General features: G+C 33.5%; 1 protein-coding gene and 2 long non-coding RNA genes across 5 annotated transcripts in view; 1 reads left to right on the top strand and 2 right to left on the bottom strand.

Annotated features, from left to right (window-relative positions):
• Positions 1 to 3845, bottom strand: part of IP3K1 (inositol-trisphosphate 3-kinase-like protein) — a 375891-nt gene extending 372046 nt beyond the window's left edge. For 2 of the 3 annotated variants that reach the window (XM_076395752.1, XM_076395746.1), the window contains exons 1-2: positions 3577 to 3768; positions 3132 to 3212 (exon numbers count right to left, since the gene is read on the bottom strand). In XM_076395752.1, coding sequence (XP_076251867.1) covers positions 3132 to 3212; positions 3577 to 3648 — 153 coding nt within the window. In that variant the 5' untranslated portion in view covers positions 3649 to 3768. Of the gene's footprint in view, positions 1 to 3131; positions 3213 to 3576 lie in introns of all 3 variants that reach the window. The other variant, XM_076395751.1, reaches the window with a different exon arrangement.
• A 4381-nt stretch (positions 3846 to 8226) lies between these two features.
• Positions 8227 to 9274, top strand: LOC143191067 (uncharacterized). The gene is made up of 2 exons (XR_013004388.1): positions 8227 to 8366; positions 8772 to 9274. It is a non-coding gene; the product is annotated as an uncharacterized LOC143191067 (long non-coding RNA).
• Positions 8913 to 10877, bottom strand: LOC143191068 (uncharacterized). The gene is made up of 2 exons (XR_013004389.1): positions 10705 to 10877; positions 8913 to 10640 (listed from the first exon to the last, which is right to left on the bottom strand). It is a non-coding gene; the product is annotated as an uncharacterized LOC143191068 (long non-coding RNA).
• Positions 10878 to 24013: the final 13136 nt, after the last annotated feature.

Raw genomic sequence — 24013 nt, forward strand, 5'->3', positions numbered from 1 at the left:
AAGTAGTTTCTCGGCATGGCAATTGAGCAAACAAATTTTAAAAAGTAGTAGCAAAAGATCAAATGTTATTTTAATTAACTAGAAAACTTTTTTATCAAAAAAAATTATAAATTAAAAAATATACAATATTAAAACTATTTAAGATAAAAAATAAAAAAATACATATAAGTTACAAATTCAGTTTGAGATATATTTTATGTGCGTTGTTATGACTTTGACCGCTATCAACGTCACATAGCAATTATCAGAGTGCACAATGCAAATGTATAACACATGATTTCATACGGTATAATGCATTATTTACAACATTTAAAGTATGCGCTTATAGTAAGAATGTGATAAATAATCAAAATATAAAGTGACATGAAAAAATAATCATCCATATTACCATTTAAATTAAATAGCATTCGTTGCTTTAAAATAAGTTTTATTCAAGAACGCAATCATCATTGGTGACGAGAAATATATTGACAAAAAACCTCGCTTTAACAATTATGCGCGTTATTATTATATTTCAATAAAAATGTCAGAACACCTTATATGGCGCCCAACGGTCCATTTTCCACTTTCTAATCGACTGAACTTAAATCCAAAATTTAGAAAACAAACACTTGAACAAGAACATCGCCCTGTGGCTATGATGGAATTACAACATGCGCACCAATTGCACGACTTAACAACTCCCTCATGAAACAAATTACCAAGGGTTTGCCCGTGATCTTAGCTTGCTTTGGATAGTCTATAATTGTTATATAATTATTTTTACCCACTTCAGATTTGATGATCTTCTGAACTCCAATGTTTTTATCCAAATTTCCATGATCTTGAGCCCTTAATGGCGCTACACGGTAAACTCCAATTTTTAAATCCAAACTCAAATAAATTAATGTTTCTTCCAATATAAAATATTATTTTAAATACATCTACAGACTAGGTGTTTTTCAAAACTTCAACCTTCTTCCCAAATTTCTAAGTTCTGTACATTAGAAATAGTTACCACATCTAATTTCTGTTCTACAGGAGCTACAGTCTGGGCGAAATCTTACTTTGAGTAACGGAACGACTGGCAATTCAACGTCAATAAGTTCATCTTTCCGAAATAATCCTAGTCGGTAGACGCTAGTTTTAACATGTATTGGGATGAAAAACACCCTTTTATTTAACTAAAGAAATTTTATATCAATAATAAGAAAAGATGACAAGTTGGACCACCAAGTCATCGAGGCTCTAACAACAATGCCACGCTTAAAAACAAAAACTCAAAAAGGAACAGCGCCTGCAGTTATAATGCAATCAATATACATATATATATAAATATTTTCAGCACAGAATTTCCTATCTCAAACTCCTGGAATTTAAAGGCCAAATTTCTTTGCTCCCTTGGACATTCATCGAAACTTAAACCAAATAATATTCAACCACTTCGGCCAAATCCGCTTCGGTATCGTATAAAACAACCAATCAATTTGGCCTTCGAATATTTCTAACAAACACCTTTTATATCCGCCGCAACTCATCAATACAGAAACCTGTTTCTATTTAAAATTGCACGTATAGACCAATCCTTTTATTCTTAAATTATTATTAGCTAATGTAAGAATAAGATATTTTATATTCATATTCCACAAGATAAGAGAAAACTGTTTGAGCTTATAACTCCTTCTTGATCTAAATATTTTCTATATTGTTTCCACATTCATATACTTAAATACCTAAAATGAATACGAATGCACTAAACCAATTACGAAACCTCCATTTCCACGATTATAAAATAAATTAATTAATATTAAAGAAAAAAAGGATGTTTCCAACATCCTTACATTGAAGTTCAGGATACAACAATTTCATATATACTAGAAATATTCATATTGATGAATTCATATATACTGATGTAGAACAAGTTTTCCTGTAACAGTCATAATCCATTAATTTTTTGTCATGGTTGATACAAAAAGATTTACTAATCATTATATATTTGAAACATTATACACTAAAATAATATACAATAATTTTGTTAATAATATTGTTATAGAATGAATGGATATCAATATAACACAATAAATATACTCATTGTTCATAACTAGATAAAGAGTTATTTAATAAATTCAGTATATATATATATATATATATATATATATATATATATATATATATATATATATATATATAGCCTATTCACCTTTTGCTTGTTACACATGCCAAACTCAGGTTATTAAAATCGATTAAAACGACTGAAATTATTGAACCACCCAGTAGATTATATAAAACTCACTATTGGTTAACACTAAGTCTGAAACAAATTTATTTTACATAACAAAAGGGATGGAATGCTGTAACATTTTTTATAAACATTGACGTCGAGAGCCCCTTTGTTTTTGAGGAGGTCGCGCCTTCAGGTTTGTTACTTCTTTCATATATCACCTTGGTCGCGTCCCGATATTGTTAAATGCCTACTGCCACCAGAAAAAATACATGACGCAAACAAAAAACAATTTAACTAAACTGATGTAAGGAGTAAATAATTAAAGGCCCATTTTAAAATATAATAATAAACATGTCTTTTTAAAAATAATGCTTTATTACTTAATTATTCAATTTCACAAATACTATACTTTAATAGAACTTTTATTTATGTAAACAATTATACCTTCTTTCTGTATATCAAAATTAAAAAGTAAAGTTCTTAAGTAGGTTTTTTATGCATATAACTTCATTTCATCTTGAATTGTAACGGAAATCCTAAAATCATAAACAATTACTGTTTTATAAAATACTGTTTCAATGTTAGTTACCTCCACTATTTCGTAATACATTTTTTTGCAAACTAATTCGACAAGACACAATTTAACAATATATTAATGAAAGAAAAACACAAAAAAAAACGTTTAAAATACACTAAAACATATCTTATTATCAATAACACTAAACAACTCACAACACCAAACACTATAAGCAACTATTTAACAGAACATTTTGGTTAAAAATACTAAAAACCGAAAAACAACAAGTTATAAATGTCCTAATACAAAGTCCGCGTTTTTTGTCATAATATATTAAATTAAGATCTAATTTAAAAAGTATTACCATATATATAAAAGCTTTCTGTTAAATGAATTTACTATAAAACTTACCGATGTTATAAAGCAATCTAGTATCGGTTGTTTTTCCGTATCGTTTACTGCATTTTCTTTTGAATTTGTACTTTTTTCTTCCTAAAAATCACGTTGAAAATTACCCAAACGAATTTACAAACAAACAATTACACGTACTGTTTCTTTTCTTTATGATTAATTATATTTCTTTAATACTATTAAGTAATAATAATTCTAAAGACATATTCTGTCTTGATACCATTTAAAAATAAATATTTGAACGATATTGACCCAAATATTAATGAATACAAAACTTAGGTGTGTTAAAATGAACAATACATCTGTGATTGAGACAATTACAACTAATAGACCTTAATGGATGCGATAACCATTAACCTTTCATAAATTCAAACACAGGACGTATTTTTTGTTTATTTACGCTGGTTGCGCGAAAAGAAACATAACCTAAAATATATTTTCTTACTTCAGACAGGGCGTTCAAGTTGAAAATGGACGAATAGGTGTGCGGAGGAAAATGAGTTCCACTGTCGGACATTTTCACACAACACTATACACTTTAAAGAAACTGTCACTTGAAACCGTAAACAAATTCGGAAAAATCTGGTAATTACAGATTTTACATAAACAGACCCGCCGTTGTGAGTGTGTGGGATAATTTGCGATCGGTCTCCGTCCAATTGAACGAGACTGCCTTGTTGCCAAACTTTAAAGAAATTCTCCATTACTAATTATTTTTATGATCACACTCATTTCTTTTTTTCTTTTTAATAAAGTACATTGCTGACGGAACATTATGGCGGCATTTCTTTTACTATATCTGACATCGTTGTATTATAAAAATATAATTTTACCTATCATATCTGGATAATATACCGTAAATAATTAAATGAATTAGGAGAATGATCGATATACATTTGTTTCACCAGTTGAATTAAAACGCAATTAAAGTGTTAGGGTAAAAATATATATTTAGGGTCTAAACTAAATAAATAAGTGCCTTATTTATAAGTATTATTTTATTTATATTTTGTATTGATTTTATATAAACAATTTTGTATACATCTGTATACATCATATTTAGCTGACCCGGCAGATTTCGTACTGCGTCAATCGATATATAAAATACCTAATAATCCGTAATTAATAAAAAATAATGCTCGCTATGAATGAATTTTTATTATTATTTTCGATTAATTATGACATTCTATTAATTATTAATTAAGAAACATGATGTTTCATACTTAAAAAAACTGAGTTGTCCTGAAATACTGGCTATTTATAAGATTTTAATTAGATCTTTACAGAGGCACACAGTTATGATACAGTTTATACAGAACCATATTTTTTGTTTTGTTTTGTGGTGTGTAAATAAACAAATATGACGGTTTTCCGACGCGCAAACACGAGATAAATAATCGTCCATGCGCGAAACAGAGAAACTCTAAGTTGATTCCGCCAACTTCCAACGACTGGCCTTGAGATTTATTTATGGTCATCGCAAAGGCCAGACGTACTGGACATTGTAAACGTTTAAAATGGAATGGTAAATCCGTTGGAATCATCTGTATATGCGGGATCAAGACATCCTCTCCTTAGTATTTTCCCTTTATAGTTGTTGCCTCAATGACGTTATTCATCATCTTTTTCACAGCCAGTCTTGTTCCATTGCACAGATGAGGTTGATTAATGTTACGCAGCATGATGTCAACCGTCTTACTTTTAACTTCAAATTGTGAAGTTCAGGCGATTCCAGTGAATTTAAAAACTCGGTGAGATAGTTGACTACGTCTTCCTAGTTCATAACGGTGTCGATTGATCTGAAGGAAACCAACTGTCCCTGAAGAAAATTCTGAATTGTCGCATTGAGATCCTCGACAATCTCGAATCCTCGACTTTTTACCTCCTGACTATTCTCTAAATGGACTGCCAAATGGACTACTGTAGGTTGTCTTTCATTGATCGCAAATGGAAAGATACGCCAAATTGCTTCGTTGATACTTACGTAGCGACCCATCTGGTACTGTGATATTTCGTCATTTGCATTGGTTACAGCGAAGACGGCCATATTGCTACCTTTGTTAACATATTCACATATGTACTTTATCGACTTCACAGAGTTACAATATTCCACATTGATGTGAGTCTCAAAAACTTTGGATAATATTGGCGAGTATGGCACGATCCAACGATTGTCTACATTAACATTTTGTCCTCTGACCTTCACAACTACTGATCACAACTGATCGCCGACGATACAATGGGTATCCATTATTTCCCATTATGGCTTCAGCAATCAAGTACCTTGGGTATTGCTTGGAATACTTGCCGTCAACTATACAGGGTGAATGGTAGTTGAAAACTCCGCAAGGTCCATGTATGATGTGTTTGATAACTACTGCAAGCAATTTTGTGTCAACTGTGGGAAAGGGGGCATGAAATTGTCCTGTATAATATGTGTAGCGCCAAATGATGTCATCTGGAAATAGCAATGTTATATTTCTGAATGTTGGCCAAGAAGTGCTTAGAATCATTTCCAATCCCAGAAACTAAAGAGCCTGAAGGATCTGATGTTAAGACCAATTGTGGTAATTTTATTTTGCCTCCAGCACAACATAATATAGTGGATTCACCACTGTATTTTAACGCGTTGCTATGTTAACAAATTATTGTGATTTCCCCAATTGTTACCGATTTGTCGGCACAATAATCTATTGCCGCATCATAGTGGAATGCAGCTCGTTCCAAGATCACAGGAGCACTGTGTCTACGGAATAGCTCAATTTCATTATGTCGGTTGTGGTGTTTGATGTTGTTGTGTTTGATGTGCACGAACTTGTTCCGTTTTAAGCCTATCTACTTCACTGTCACTCTCTAAAAAACGCAATTCTGACATAGCAATACCTCTATTTTCTTGATCTGTCTCTTTCTGGCCATCAGTGCGGTTAGCACGTGAGGTAGCTTTTCGCACATTTGATTGACTACGACGACCTAAGTCAGGTCGTCTTCTCCTCGGCATCGTAAATTGTAATTAATCAAAGTGAGAAAAGTTTTCGCGCACTTAGCAGTAAAGTATATTGTAATTAATCAAAGAGAGAAAAGTTCTCGCGCACTTAGCAATAAAGTGTCACTATCACAAAAAATCAACAAATAAAGAGCACATAATTTGAAATATCACTATCACAAAGTACCACCGAAGTTAGGAAAGTTCTCGTGCACGTAGATTTTCGGATTCAACTTTTAAACCTTCCGTGGACAAATAATTCAAGACCAAAATTATCCAAATCGGTCCAGCCGTTCTCGAGTTTTAGCAAGACTAACGAACAACGATTCATTTATATACCTTTTTATACCTTTTTAATTCAAGCTAAGATGATTTCAACGAAAAGAATAAGATTTAAATATATAATAGTAAATAAGAAATAGTGCTATTTATATTGTAGAATCATATAATAATCTTACGTAGCAATAAAAGGTCTGCGTAACTACTGCCATTATCAAACTACTAGCAAGTAAATTGATAAAAAAAAACACAATAACTGTGCAAGATGAATCTTCACCTTTTAACATAGAAAATTGTGATACTCAAAATTCAAGTAGTAGCACAGACATATAAATCAAAGACAATGAATCATTAAACAACAGCAAACACAGACAGTAACTCAAGTATCTCAAATAAATTAAGATGAAATTTACAATGAAACCTTATGTTTTTTATAATCACAATAGGCCGCATTTACATGTTAAGCCTTTATATTTTTAAATGAAGACAATATTTAAAATAAAATCATAATTTACATAAATGCAAAATGAAGGCGATAAAAATTGTATTTTTTAACGTGCTTCTTAATTTTTTATCCCTCTATTTACCATATAGGATTTATCTGGACTTAACTGGACCTACTGCTTAACGGCGAATCCACTCTGCTGCCCAGGACATTAAGCTTATCGACTGGCTATTGACAAATTTAAATAACATTCTATAAGATATCCAGTTATACCCAGCCTGATTACTAGTTTTATAGGTATGGTTGTGACTTATCGCATATCATACTCATGTCTATAGATAATCATAATTTTAAACGTCAATTAATCATAATAATCATAATTAGAAACGTACAGTTATTATCTATACTAAAAACGTACACTGTTTATAATTTTGATACCTCAAAGCTGGAAGCAACATAATCCAAAACCTTAAGGAGACAACGGTTTTAAAAAAAGCGAGTGACAACTAATCATCAAAATGATGACAAATGTAAATATAAAGGGCAACAAATTATTAAAACCACTAAACTACTTCATCTAGCCGAATTTTTAAAATAGTTGATACATATAGTTATTTAAACTACGTTAAACAACATAATCAATACCCAAATTTCAAATACTATATTCATTTCTTAATTAATACTGAAAGACATAAGAGGAAAGAACTGGTTACAGCATTTGCATAAACAAGAAACTTTGATACTAATAGATAATGAAAATGATGCATCAATATAATAGTATATAGTATTAGAGCCGACATCATTTTATCATGGTATAACGATGATATTTATATACGACAATAAATGATCATTCAAGGAAAAAAATGTTTTGTCTCTAAATATTTGTGGCTAATATGGTGCATGCGCGGGCGTAAAATAAATCTGTTATGTGAAGTTCTATAACAAAGGTCTATTTAATTTTTATTAATTAAAATATTATAATATTTAAACCAATAGAATCAAATAAAATAAAAAATATATTCTATTAAATAGATTTTATGTTTATAGAAAATGCGTATTTATATCTCATTATTGAACTTTCTTAAATATTAAATTGAATGTGTATAAATATATATATTTTGACATTTTCGGTGAAATAATTATGCTACAAAACTTTAAACATTTTAATTAATTAATTTTATCAAGGAGATATCGTTAACTTTGAAAAGAATAAAATAGTAAAAATAATAGTGATATATATATTTAATTAATGGTGCATGCGCCAGTCAACCAAATATGGTCTGCAAATTATTGACATTTCTTAATATTTTCAGTTATTTTAAAAGTTTTTTTTGCGCAAAAAAACTTAATAGGACCATTCCGATAAATCCTTGCTGAGTAAATGATGAAATAATGGCACATAATTTGTAATAATCAATATTTACTATTACTATATAAACTGAAATGTTGAAATCTGTCTGACAATATAGCGTAGTCAGTATAATATCGATTCTTGAAAGAAGATTAACTCTAGTCACAATGATGCTGAGTAAGACCTATATTTAAGTCATATTTTAATATTTTTATCCGTGTTCCTTATAATAGCGATACTGAGTATATTTTAATCATCCTCTATTGTTAATTAATATTATTTACTAATTTACAATATTTCACTAATTATATTAATTTTATTACTGGAGTTTCATATTTCTATTGTTATTCCGGTTAAGACGTAATAAAGTATGAATGATTAAAAATATATATAAAATTGAATAATTGCAAAAAATAAAATTCTTAAATTGATATTTCGTTCGAATAGTTTATATTGTTTACAACTAATATACATTATCCATAATACTGAAAATAATGTTAGTAAAATTATAATATATGATTTTATACAGTTTTATTTCTTAAATAATTTTAGAATAATATTTGAAAATAATTGTAATTTTAGAACCACTAATAAAAATTAACTATGATGATGATGATGATCCTGAAGATCCTGATTTTGATAATTTTGAAGACTTACCAGAAGATTACGACTTTGGTGATCTTGCTGACGAGGAGGATGACGAGGAGGTTGATGATAGTGATGATAAAAAAGATGATGACAGTAAAGATGATGGCGATAAAGATGATGATGACAGAGATGGTGGTGGCAAAGATGATGATGGAGGTGATGATGATGACTATTCTTTCTATGATCAATAAATTATATCAGACAATAGCCGTGCACTTGTCGGTAAATGCAATTTATTTTTGCAAAATGTGAATTAAATTGAAGCTGAAGCAAAAGTATATTTGTTTAGTTTTAGATAATAGTATAGTTAATAATGAGGGTTTAACACTTTTTAATTTATGAAAAGCAGTCATTGTATTATATTTAATGCATAACAACAATATAAAAACACATGTTGTAGATATTTTATAATATAATAAATGTACATCGATCTTTTAGCTTACGTCTTTAGGAGCTCATAAGATGTTTCCCTTTAAATAATGATTAAAATGTACGGAAATTATTCTTTGTTTTTCACATTTTGTAGTATAAATATAATTTAATAAATAATAAAGGTAAATAATACATATTTCAGTAACTCCTAAAAAATAAAGATTAATGTAGCAACCAGGAATGTAACGCATCAACTGCTCTCAATATCTTAGTGATGTAATGTAAGAAAATTTTGTTGCACTTTTATTGAGAGATTTCATTTTAAAGACTATAATATACAGTAAATCCAAAGAGCCATTAGGCAGGAATAGTCACCGTTATTGGGTATTGTGCAGTTTACCGACAATAACTGTTAAATTATTAAGTAATAAATTATTATATTATAAATAAATGTTTTTTTGTTTTAAACCCTTTCACATTTCATTTATAATAGACAGTTCGATTCCAGGGAGGTTATAAGATTGCTCTGTTTTATTTCATTCTATTAACTGGAATCAAATTAAATAATAAGAAAAATATGCATTAAAAATCATCGTGGTCCGGTAGATTGACTATATGCACCAACGCGCATGTCCCCGGTGTTAGAAAAATTTGTACATTCTCAGTATTGCTTGAGACGTCATGAGTAGGGCTGTATCTTGTCTATAAACAAACTTCTGATACCGGCATAGTGTTAGTCTTCGAGGCGTAAAATATACTCCATATTAGTTATTAAAATAAACGGTAATGTTCATAAGTTTTATATTACGCTATGTATACCATATATACGTATATATAGTAAAAATTACCTCTAAAAAATACTAAATTTGTATATTATATTCATTTATATATTTTAAAATTTAATATTAATTTTAAATTATAAAATAGAGAATATAAAACAATGAACCTAAACTATGCCATAAATTATTTACTAAATTATCACATATTTGAATATACAATACTACAGATGTATTATATATAAATAAAATGTTATATCAACTTTCCTGTAGATACAGTCCTTTATACTTCTCACGCTAATTATTAATTAATTACATATGGTAGTTTTATGGAAAATACTACCTTGATGATAACTCCTTATACAGTGGTATATAAGCTTCTTGACTTCTTGTTCCTGACAAAATCTTTCAACAATTTTTTTTTCCTTTTCGTCCTGTGGCTTCCAACTTTCAAAGCCTTACAAATTCTTAAAGTATAGATTAGATTAACATCAATATTATGGATCCGACAAAGATGCTACCGAAAATTGGGGCCACAGAGAAGGCAGATGATCCTTCTTGTTATCGGCTTTAGTGGTGCAGCAAGCTCATAGTGAAATCTTTCTTTCTCTTGCTACTAGGTATGTCATATTACAAACTTATTAATTTACTTTCACTGCAAAATTGAAGTCATTTAATTAATTTATCCTATTTAACTAAACAATTAAAACTAAACCTGCCTTTGACTCTCCATATTTTTAATCCTGTTAAAAAGCTGAAATGTTAAACTAAAAGGCCTTCTTTTTAAGTAAAAAGGAACATCACAATATAATTTTAAACATGCCATATCAAACGCTTTAATAGTTAAACCAAAAAATGCCCAACATTAAATCAGAGCAATGCCATTTATCGCCATTTCTTATAAGGAACGCTTATCTTGCAGCAGCCTACAGTGTTGCCAAATATAAAGTAAGAACTATATATTGTACTAAATAGCAAAAAACTTATTTTATATATCATTATTTTTGTATCAAGACAAAAAGTTAATGTCAGAAAATCTTTTTAAATATATTATTTTTCTAAAATAAAATACATCCGTAAAGCAAATAGCCTAGCTGTAAATTTGGCAACAACGACTTTTAGCATTTCGGCTTGCGACTAGTAGATTGTCCCGACGAATAAACGAATAGTTCACAAAAAAGCCGGAGCACGATGATTTTTAATGTATACTCAGGAAAACAGGACAGATTGGTAATCATTCCGTAGCTCTTCGAAGCATTCCCTGGTTAGTTAAGTTGGCGTTCGGGTTAGTATCGCAGCTGAAGCTGCAATGTTTCGAAAAACGCTCATAGTCCATGGACTCCCGTCACAATCCTCATAGTTCAGATTATAAGGCCACCAAAGGCGGTCTGAAGTTGCTGTGAACTAATATATCTCACAGGTACTTGAACAAAAACTTACAGTTCAGGATGAACGGCCACCGAAGGCGAATATCTATTGGAGTATAGAGTGATCAAACCTTAGGATATCATTCCATACAGAGATACCATGGAAAATTGGATAGAAACAATGGCATTTCGAGGAACAATTAAAGGAAACCGGCGAATAGAGGTACAGGAGATATAAATATATAAAAAAAAGTTAAATAATTTTTTCTCTCAAATTCTTTTATATTTCATAACAACATAATTGTTAAACGTTGCCACTTAAATTGATATAAATAACACTTTTAATGCAATAACATTTGTAATAACACTTATACTTTAACCATCGACTAGATGTAATTAATATAAAATACAAATCGACTTCCAATTAGATTACTAGCCTACAGGCCCTCCAATTTCACAATCAGTGCACGTCATCAACAATTATAATGCAACGTACCAAATTGTTAATTTCTAATATTTGGCTATTGGAATTTTATTTCTAAAAATTGCAATAAATTGATACGAAAATTTTTCACACATTTTAGATCTTACAAAATGTTCACGAAGTACAGCGTCGTACTTAACACCAGTGTCCTTTCTGTACCGCGACGTAAAGACAACATTTTGGCAATAAATTTTATAATATATCAAACATTCTAATAAGTATTTGTTGCAATTTCCTTGTTTCCTTTGCCACTCTGTTTTGTATTGAGGAATACATATTGATGTATTTCGTCGCACTCGTTTTGCTTGCGAATTAATCCAAGTACATAGGAAAAGTAGTAATAAATTAACTGTAAATTAAGATTGTACTAAGCTTATCTAATAAAGATCTTATAAAAAAAACTTTGTTTTGTCAATAATCTGTCCTTTTTAAGGCCTACTCCAAATTCGTTTCCAATAATTTTAGTTATGTACTGCACTTAATTCGTAACTTTAAACCTTAGGTTTTAAGGTTTCTAATTTAATTTAATTAACTTCAAATCCAGCAAAACTGTTCCAGCAATCCATTTGCTGAGTTATTCTATGCCAATTTCAATTGATCTGAATCGTAGGTGCGTCAAAAATATGAAATTCTTTAAATATTCATTATAAAATATTATCATTATTTAAAACGTTATTACAAGCATAAACTCTATATATCGGAAAATTCTATACTACATCAAAACACGATGCCTTTTTTGAAAATCCCGCATGGGTATTGTGGGTATATTCTTACATGTTCAATCAGTAAGCTTTTTTAGGGGTATACTTCTTATCGTCTTATTCTAAGGCTGATTATAATCTATATATGTTAAGTAATCAAACTAGATGGGGTTAAACGTTTTAGTCTACGCACTTCACTATCACGTCGTATATTTAGCTGATTAGCGAGTATCACTCCATTTAAAACATAGTACGGAACATCAAAAATGGCACGCAATTCTATATTTTGGAACCGTTGAATGATGGATATATTAGATTTGCTAACGGTACCCCATAGTTGGATTCCATATGACCAAATAGGCTTGAGTATAGACTTATACAGCAATCATAGAGCAATACCTTGTTATCTAATGATAATTTAGATTTGCGCCAGATGAGCCAATATATTTGAAATAATTTAAGTCCAAGTTGTTTTCTTTTAGAGACAGTATGTGCTTCTTTCAGGTTAGGCGTTGATCTAAATGCATACCAAAATATTTAACATCCTCTGCTTGGGGAAATTAAAAGCGATAGATATTTACTGGTGGATATGCTCTTCTAAACAGGGTAAAAATTATATAGGTGGATTTTCCTTCATTGGCTTTAATGCGCCATGTCTTCAACCACAGTTGTATTTGCTCCAGGTGGGTTTCTAGGTTTATTGATGCTGTGTCTGAGGAGTTTTTTATGTGGTGAGTAAATCGGCTGTATATAGAAGATATAGTATTGGACCGAGTACACTAAATTGCGTTACTCCTCAATATATTGATGTAATTCGGTATTTTTATCGCCTTGTTTTACAGTAATATGTCTATCAGTCAAAAACGATTTTAGTAACTGATAGTCTGGATAAAGAAGAAGTTTCTTTGATTTAATCTGATATATGTCTAGGAAAGCAGCCAAACAATATCTTTTGGCATTTAGGTCCTTGTTTATTTTGTTTACAGGATTATGCCGTTCAAAGTTACACCGGAGCCCATGTAACACATTGGCTGAAAAGTTCCATTGTCACATATCGACGCAAAAATACCAGTTTGTTAAGTTTAAGCATGACCAAACACTGTTCAGAATCATTACCACGTTCTTGATTTTTGTCAACAATGATCAAACGCTATACCCACTTTGAACAGAGCTTTCTCATAGTCAAATCCTCACGTAATATAAAACCAACACGTTCCTTTGATATCTCTACGATGTTAGCTAAGTCACGAAACTTCACTTTCCGATTATTCGAAACGATTTTGTGGATTTTTTTTATGCTTTCTGGTCTTAACATCTTATTTGCACGTCCACTGCGTTCTGCATCATCGGAGTCTCTACAGCCATGTTTGAATTCAGCAAAACAACATTTTATTGTTGCTTCTGATGGAACGGAGTCCTTACAATACTTTTCAAGTTATTAGTTCTCTTGAACGGTATTTTTTTCATCAAGAAACTTTGTAAAATTAAAAAAAATTTTATTTATAATAATTTTATCAATTCTTTTAAAAATAACAAAGGTAGTATCACTCTTAGCACAATAAGTCATAAACTTATAAGTAATATATCATGAAATTTTAACACATTTAAGGCTCCTTATGAGGAATGCCAATACATATCTAGAGTCAGACTTTCCGTTTGTGAGGAGTTTCACAAATATGCTCGGGGTTAGTTCTCCCTTGGCACTCTACATCACGCCAATCAATTGATTAGATCCCTATCCACTCATAACATATTTATCCGATCTACATTAAGTTAACTAATGTTCCTTCCTCGCGTGTTATATGTGCGAAATCTTAGGGGATGTGTTTCGAAGCCCTAATAATTACGTGCTCGTATTATAACTACTACAGAAGGGGAACTCCTCCCAGATATGTAAAAATATCATAAATATTAAGATCTGATGATAAATCGGCCAACTACTCATTGGTTTGCAATTTAAAATGTCACGATTCTTACTTAATTTTTACATATGCATATTTTAACCCTAAATATGAACTTACAAGAGATGAATTAAGACATACGTGGTACTTTCAGACCCTATAGGTGAATAAAAGGAATTATATATAGTCTATTCAAAGTTTATTTGTATATGCGTCATCAATATGTGTAATGTAAATTCGTTCTAGAATAAGACAATATTTTCCTTCTCATTTTGTTCTAGTTAAAAAGAGACATAATACGGCCCAATTAGTTCGAAAACGTAAACGAATGAGCCTGTCAAAATCGTCTGGTTTATAGATATACGCAAAATTATTCAATATATTATAATTACGGGTTATAAATCACCAAACGTTGTTTTAAGGCTTCGTTTTAATGAATTTCAAATCTCCGCGGTTTTTATTGAAAATATTTTTTTGTGTGTTGCAGCTGCACTGAATATTAGCACGGATACGGTCTCTAAAATATCTCAAAAAATAAAAAACAATATAACTTTAAATTCACCAAAAAGAAACCGTCTTTATGCGAAATGGGTGATGAGTCAAGATCAGCTTGATGTTAGCTGCATCAGAGTTTAAATATACGAAATGTATAAAAAGAGAAGTAGTTTTTTCAAACAAAACATAATTTAATACAATTATTTCAGAGAAAATTGTCAGTCTTGAAATTATCCATAAAAGGCTGAAAGATATGCAGCTATTTGAGGGATGTTGAACATCCCCTCGTACACTGTTAGGTAATATAGGATTTCAGTGAGATAGAGATAACCAACGAAAGGTTTTAATGGAACTTCCAGACATTGGTTTTAAAAGAATACGATTTTTAAAAGCATTCAACAAAATCAAGGAAGAATTATTATATCAATTTGTTTATTTAGATGGGACGTGGATATTTCAGAACAGTACATTGGGTCACTCCTGGCAAGATAATAATAGATATAGCGTAAATGCAACGAAAGTTGATGGTAAACTTAGGAATAATTCTCGATTAGGTTTTGTTGGTCATAACATTTATTAATAGTTCTTTTCAGACATAACTATATGTCATGAAGAACTACTTCATGCTGGAAACATGGATATAGATGAAATATTTTGACCTGGTGCAGAATTAGTGATTTCCTCTAAGTCCAACAATATCGTCACATAATATTACGACTTCCTCCCTATCACTGTATATTCAATCAAATCGAGATAATATGGGGGATAGCAACGAGTTATTACAATAGACATCCACGTGGAGAAGGATATTCTATTAAAAACTGTTTGAATATGTGGAAATTATTGTCGACCATAACACCTTGGGTTTGGATGAACTCGATAAAACATACAGAGGAAGAAATTGATAAACGGTGGAATCGTGAATATGTTTTAGACAAATTGAAAATTAACAGTTTAGTTATTGACTTGTACAGTGTCTCGGAAAGTGAAAGTGACTGAAGGAAACTTTCAGAATATGTGATAATGCTGGAAATACTTGAGACAGAGTGCTGAGAGTGGAAACAACTAAAGGTATGCACATAATTAATAGAATACAACTGTAGGAAATGGTATTGTAGGGCGTGAGATTTGTGGGCACAGATGTGATTGTAATTTTTCAGAATTAAACATTTTTTAAATTATTTAATTAATATATTGTTACTAGTCGTTTCCGTCTAACCTTCAATTTTCCTTTATGATAACTTAAATCTAGGTATATAACTAGGAGGACCCATCGGCCCTATCTCAGTCTCTGGTGAAATAATGTTTATACATGTCACTGTTGAATTTTTTAATATATGCACCTCACTCTACAACACTACACAAGATCAGATGGTTTGATTCTGTCTTTTGAGTCTGTGTCCTGCTCTGGCGGTATCCAATAGTTGTAATGTTTCAATATTTGTGTGAGAATGGAGTCTTTCCTCATGCCCCCTTGCAGTTTTCTTGATTTTTTGACTGACTGTGGGTATCTGAAGGTCTCGATGTAGATAATCAGTCTTATAGTATTTGGGTGCACCCACAATACCTCTCAGGACTTTGTTCTGAAAAATTTGTATTTTATTTATGTTATTCTTTGCAGAACATCCCCATAATTGAACTCCATATGTTCATATAGGTTCCAATATTTGCTTATATAATAGCAATTTATTATGTACTGATAATTATGATTTTCTTCCAATTAGCCAGTATATTTTCCTATATTTAAATTTCAGTTCTTTTCTTTTCTTCTTTATATGTTCCTTCCAGTGAAGTTTTGAATCGAAATTCATTCCAAGATATTTAGCGTTGTTGCTCCGTTTAATGTTATTAGTACTTGTACGGTCTGTTTATAGGTGAACTGCACATGTAATGTTAATGTTAATGTTAACACATGTTAATTCTTATTTTGCAAGCTTGTGTCCAATTATTTATATTGTCACTTGCATATTGTAATTTTCGTAAGGCTTCTTCATTATTGTCTCCGACAGCTATAATCGCAGTATCATCAGAAAATGTGGCATCGTAATATTTTCCGTTTGTGGTATATCACAAATGTAGAGTACATAAAGCATTGGTCCCAGTACACTTCCTTGTGGTACACCTTCTTTAAATTATTTTATTGTAGAGTACGCTTCTTTTTGTTTTACTCTAAACATTCTGGTTGTAAAGTATGTTGTTTTGGTAGCATTTTCTGTAGTTTATGAATAAGGCTCTCATGCCAAACCTTTTCGAAAGCTTGTGATACATCTAAAAATATAGCTAAGCATACTTTTTAACTTTCATAGGCTTTTTCAATAACATCTGTTATTCTGTGGACCTGGTAAATTGCCGAGTGCTTGTTAATAAAGCCAAACTGGTGTGTTGGTATTAGGTTTTTTCTCTCTATGATCGGTTTTATTCTTTTCAACAGGAGTTTTTCAAAAACCTTAGATATTGCCGGTTGCGGTGATACACTTCTATAGGCTTTTATTTCGTTCGCTGACTTCCCAGGTTTTGGATGATAATTTTCGCCATCTTCCAAATATCTGGGATATGTTTTAATCTAAATGCTGTATCGATCAAATTGGTGAGTTTTATAATTCCCTTTCTTGGTAGTTTTTGAGTAATTCTCCTGTTATTAAATCGTAGCCTGGTGATTTCCTGGGGTTAATGTCAGTTTTAATAATTTGATTAACTCTTTCGGCGTGACTAACTCAATCATCGAATTTTCAGCTTCTATGTCCGGCAAATTATGTTCAATATTAGTTTCGTTTGGTTTGAAATTTTTTTTAGATATTCGGCAAATGTTTCTGCTTTTTGGTGATTGTCACGTGCCCGATTCCCACATAGGTCTCTTATAGGCGGACTGTGTAGACATGAGCGCTTTAAATATTTTGTGGCTTTCCAGAGTTAGTAATCAGTTTCTTTATCATCTGTTAAATTTCTCAGATAGTCATTTATGATTTTGTTTTTAATTTCCAGTATTTCTCTTTTCAGTCTTTGGGTTATATTGTTTAAACTATTTCTATTTTCAGGTGTTCTGTTTTGTGACCATTTTTTTCGTAATTGACGTTTTTCAGCTACCATTTCCTTCACTTCTTTTGTATAATTAATTTCTTTAGTTGTACTCTTAATTTCTGGAGTATTATTCCAAGCAGCTTGTTGAATATATACTATGAATTTTTCTGCTTCAAAATTTAATTGTTCAGATGTCTTGTGTGGTATATTTAGTTGAATTCGTTTGTTCAATTCTTCAGCAAATCCTTCCCAGTCTGTTCTCTTGTTTGTTAAAGTTGGGTTTCTTTCTTTTCTTATTATATTTTATCTCAACGTCAGAATCACTGGCGTATAATCTGAACTTAGCTCAAAATTTTCTTCGACTTTTATATAGTTGGCGTTATATTTCTTAGTATGAAGAAATATAACAGGTCCGGGGTTTATTCTTGATCAGTGGACCAATAAGTTGGTTTTCCAGTTGACATGTAACTACATCTTAGTTCAGCAGCTGCTTTATGCAATTCATTGCCTTTAGTTGAGAATTAAACATGAGCATTAGACTAGAATGTATGAGGAGCTCTGTAGATATGGTAAATTGATTGGGCAGAATTCAGTGATTAATTTTATCAAGAATAGTGTAGACAGGTAGTAGCAGAAGAAATAAAAAATACAAACAAAAATACAACATCGAAGGAAACAAGAACTAAATGTAAAGAAGTACATACTCTCTCAAATGAAAGTAAAATACATTACTTTGATATATAAATTTTAATTAGGTGAATCAGGCCTCCAGGGTGATACCACTACTTAAAAATATGTGCCTAAAACTCTAGTTCATGTGTGGTGTGGAAAAGAATTAAAAATAAATATAATAAAACAACTCTAAGATACAAAATGTTATACCTGTGTTCTTAGTTGCAGTTTTAAGTATGTCGATAATATATGTATTAGATATAGTATAATGTAAAAATAAATTATATTTGAAAACAATATTTTTGTTTAATTATTTTATTTAGATATAGAATTTTGTTGTATGTGAAAGCCAAACTGAACTAAAACTCGGAGTTGATATTGAAACATTGCGACGTTTTGAGGTCACAAATTTTGATGACGCATATATAAATAAACTTTGAATAGACTATAGTATATATTATGGACATAGTATACATTATAGCTAATAACATACTAAAATATGTCAGCAATTCTATATAAAACATACCCTTGTATATCCGGAGATTGTGCTTCTCTCGGCGTTACCACACTTATTTTGCCAGTCCTTCTGCGTGGTTCCGATAATTAAACATTGTTGCAGTCTAACATCTGTAAGATTGAAGTATTTCAAATGCGATATATTTTTCTTATCTAATTCTTGATCCGTTTCCAAGGGCCCAAATCGTTAATAAAAGTGTTCTCCAATCGACGTTGGAGAATCTCCCCTCAGTGTAACTGGCCTTTGAAGTCCTTTTATTTGTTTATTAGCACCATTAATTCACATACTGACTTCAATTCAATGTTATCAATTCAATTGTTAACTTCAATTTTCCTTGATTGCTCACAGCTGACGATTTCAATTAGACTGGATGTAAATTATCAGTCGCTGTATTAGTATCTAGTATTGGTAACTATTAGTAGTATCTACTAATTTATTAATTTAACTATTTACATTAAAGTGGATTAAAGCGATGGTTCAGAGCATATCATGCTACAGGGTGTACTGGCCCATTAATGGATATCTTTAGGATCGCAAAATCATTAGAAAGTACCGAACATGCAATGCTTAAAACAAATTACATGTATTTCTCATGAGAATTAAATTAATGTATTAAATTGTTCAATCATGATGCGATAATCAGCGGGAGAACGAATCTAGAGACATAGTTTATAAGGGCCGAAAGAAAACTAAACGAATTGGTTAGATGCAAGACGCAAGGAACAGCTCCAAAAAGGATACAGATGAAAGTCACAGATAAAGATCTTAAAAACTGGAGACTAATACTATCCGAAGTTAAAACTATTTCAGACTAATAAGTAGTAAAACCTGGTAACGGATATTCGTAACATAGGTACGGTACCATAGGATAAAGATACCTCCACACAATGTACACTATACATAGCAACATATTATAATCTAACCATTGGAGTTATTTTACAGTTGCTATTAAATTGTTCTTTCTATATAATATCGGATGAAATTCTCTCACTACTATGCGGCCATGTATATTCAAATAGAGGAGAAGGATTTATTTATGTTAGATCTGATAGTATGTACAGTGAGACATCCAGATATTATGGTTTATACTAGAGTAAATTTAAGCTGTCAGTATCATTTTAGAATTATCAATCATTTTAGAATTATCAAGCCACCCAAAAGCACGCATGGCGGGTTTATAGTTCAGTGCTAGCTTCCGAAGAGAACGGTCGTGTCCGGTCCTCCAAGCCTAACTATTCTTCCGAGAATTACCCGCAACTGATTGCCAAACAATCGACTCGTAAACCGCTTCCATCAGCTCCTTCGCCCAAACATCATAAACCTTTGTAAACACCGGAAAGCGTTTTACAAGCGGGGCAATGGCGTCCTGCACGCCAGAGCCATCACCGCCTCCAGAGAGTTGCCGTTCAACAACCGAGAAATGTGCCGATGATAGCCCTGACGATGCCCGTATGATGGGTCCTGAACTCATCGAGTATCTAAAAAATGAAAATGCCGAGCTCAAAATTGAGGTTACTCAACTTCGAATATTGCTAACAAAGCAAGGAGACAAGCTCTCCGCAATGCGGATGTTGCTACAAGATGCCCTTACTAAACCCACCACGGCGCAGTCAGCACATCAGCCTCCTGAGACACCAAATGAACTCACATCCCAACCGTTGGAAAATGAAGATACGGATGATGGATTCACCGTGGTGGGAAAGAGGAAGAGGGGTCCCATCACCCCACCACAACCAAGTCAGCTGTCGGAGGCCTCGATAAGTCTAAACAGGCAGCTGCAACCAAGCCGGCTGTCAAGCCGTCTACCCAACCCATCCAGCAGAGAGCCAAGGCCAACTCGCAATCATCAACCTCCAAAAATGCCGTCAGATCAGCGTTCACCAAGCCGCTAACTAAGACAGCTACCCAGCCAACACCCAAACCAGCGGCCGTCAAGACGACCCAGCCTACTCAGGTAAGTAGCCAGGCTATTAACTCATTAAACACTTCTCCTCAAGCTACCACAGTTCCAAAAAGTTCGGGAACTCTCTCACAATCTCCAACCTCACTACCTATGCCAAATCTTTCGGCGAACCCAAATCCAACCACCGCTCCTTAAAAGGAAAAAATCCCACCCATCGTTCTTCGTGACAAGAAGAAATACGCAGAAATCCTTCGAATTGCGAAAGATAATTCCATAGAGATTACTGCAACTTTAAGCCGAAAGGACGGAACTCGCTTATTTGTACCAACTTCGAACGACTTCCGCAAACTGACCAAGATTCTTGAAGACCGGAAATATGCATTTCACTCCTTCTGCCCTCCTTCTGAAAGGGCAATACGAGTCATCATCCGCAACATCCTAACAATTGTAACGGTTGACGAAGCCAAAGAACACCTTATTTCGCAAGGTTTCCACCCAAAATCTCTTTAAAGGTGGAAACTTAAATCAGGCGAAGACCTTCCCATAATACAGGTCGTTATTCCTAACGAAGAAAGGAACATCATTAATCTCACCAAAATAGGCCTGTCAATCTTGAAAGTCGAACTCCAGCGAGGCAACGGCCAGCCTGTGCAGTGCTACAACTGCCAGCTGTTTGGCCATTCCAGCTCTCGTTGTAGAGCGCCTCCCCGGTGTGTCAAATGCGCCGGACACCATGAAACCCGTTTGTGCACCAAGGTACGCGAGGAGCGACCTAAATGCAGCAATTGTGGAGGCCCACATACAGCTAATTACACAGGCTGTAGCTGTCGACCTGCTCCCAGGAATCTTAGACCAATCCAATCCAGACAAGCCTCCGGCAACACAAACTCTGCGTGGAGCAACCAGGGAGGAAGGAGGTTAGCTCAAAAGCTGGCCTCCTCCAACCGGGCGGCTCCCGCCAATATCCCAGCCCCTGCCCCAATGCAACTTTCTGCACTGCCAGCGGGTCTTCCAACTACCTTCACACTACAGCAGATGCTCAGCATCCTGCAGTTCTTTCAATCCCAACAATTCTTTCCCAATGTAGCCGCATAAGCGGCAACCCCCTTTTCCATCTAGGTTTCAGCAGTTGTTTACTCGTCAAAATGACTGCTTCCAAAGTGCTTAAAATCATGTCGTGGAACGCCAACAGCATACGCGATAAAATAGTGGAGCTAGAACTCATTCTTTCGTCTTCAGGCATCGATATAACACTTATCCAAGAGACTCTCCTAAAACCCTCTCATCGTTTTTCACTTCTAAATTACACGGTTTACAGGAATGACCATATCCCAACTCGCGGTGGCGGAACTGCTATCCTAGTCAAAAAGGGAATTAAACACAACCTTTTGCCTTCAATTGTATCGTCACCAAATATCGAATCCACCTCTATCCAGGTGGAAACTCAGGATCGTCCAATCGTGATTACCTCCCTGTACAGGAAATGCTCCACGCATGACTCGTCTGCCTTTAAAACGCTCTTCGACGGCCCAACCTCAAAAATAATTGGTGGAGACTTCAACGCTCACCATCCCATGTGGGATTGCGAGCGCGCAAATCGAGCAGGCAACAATATCGCAGCACTGAGTACAAATTTAGGGCTTGGTCTCGCCCTGCCGGATGAGCCTACCCATCACCCCGCTATTGGACAACGGGGCACTCCACGCATTCTGGATTTTTTCATTCTCCAGAACATTAATCGTCCTTCTGATGTACAGGTTCTCGACGAGTTACATTTGGACCATCGTCCGATTATATTAACTCTCGGGGATTTTTGTGCAATCGAAATTTCTCGCTTCAAGGCCAGAAAGAAAACCGACTGGAAGAGATATCAGGAAATTCTCTTGGAATCCGGTCCAATCCTGAAGATTGATCGACCTGACCAACTCGAGCGTGCAGTGTCGAAGCTAACTCGAGACATCCAGTCCGCCTATCAGAATTCATCACTCGAAGTTCCATCATTTTTAAACTCTCAAAATGAGCCAGTTCCTGATCGTAGAGCTCGTGCCACCCTCAACTCGGCAGACAAAAAGGAGGCCAGCAGAGTAAAACGAGGAGTGAAGGAATCCATTAAAGCCTGGCGATCCGAGAAATGGAACTCATTTCTAGCGGACCAAAGGCTTGGTGGCCCCGCAACTTTCTGGCGACTCTCTAAAAGCCTCGTGGGGAAGGCGCAAAACGTCATACCCCCCCTAAAGTCAGCGGAGACAGGAACTTTTGCAGTCACCGACCATGAAAAGGCCGAGCTCCTAGCTAAAACCTATGAGGCCCAAATGGAACGCCTCCCTCCTGCTACAAATATAAACGCTGCTGAGAACGACGAAAAATCATTAGGAATGCCAACTTCGTTCCTCCTCAAGTGCTTCCGAGTTATCTTTTAAACCATCTAATCACTCACTAATACTCACGCAAATGATCAGCAAGATTCGGAACAAGAAGGCCCCGGGTTTCGATAACATTTCTATAGCCCAACTCAAAAATCTTCCCTACAAGCAGCTCGCCGAACTAAGTAATATCATCAACGCCATTCTGAGGCTGCAACACTTCCCATCCACATGGAAACATGCATTCATCGCAGTTATCCCCAAAAATGGAGCTAAGTCATCACCTTCTGACTACATACCTATCAGCCTACTAAGTTCCATTTCCAAACTTGCTGAAAGAGCAATTCTTCATGCTCTTAATGATTTTACGAAGACAAACAATATCATTCCAGATGAGCAATTCGGGTTCAGCGCCAAACACTCAGCCGTTCATCAGGCCCATCGGCTGGCCGCAAAAATCAACTGTGCTTTTAACCGACGTGAAAGACTTGGAGCGGTGTTCTTGGACGTAACTAAAGCCTTTGACAAAGTTTAGCACGAAGGCTTAGTGGCGAAATGTATCCTATTAGGTCTACCTGACGACCTAACAGCTCTTATCAAATCATTT

The sequence above is a fragment of the Rhynchophorus ferrugineus genome, unplaced genomic scaffold (genome assembly GCF_030347505.1).
Source record: "Rhynchophorus ferrugineus isolate W39M unplaced genomic scaffold, kcgeb_rfMv2 rfM2, whole genome shotgun sequence".
Classification (NCBI taxonomy): Eukaryota; Metazoa; Arthropoda; class Insecta; order Coleoptera; family Curculionidae; genus Rhynchophorus; species Rhynchophorus ferrugineus.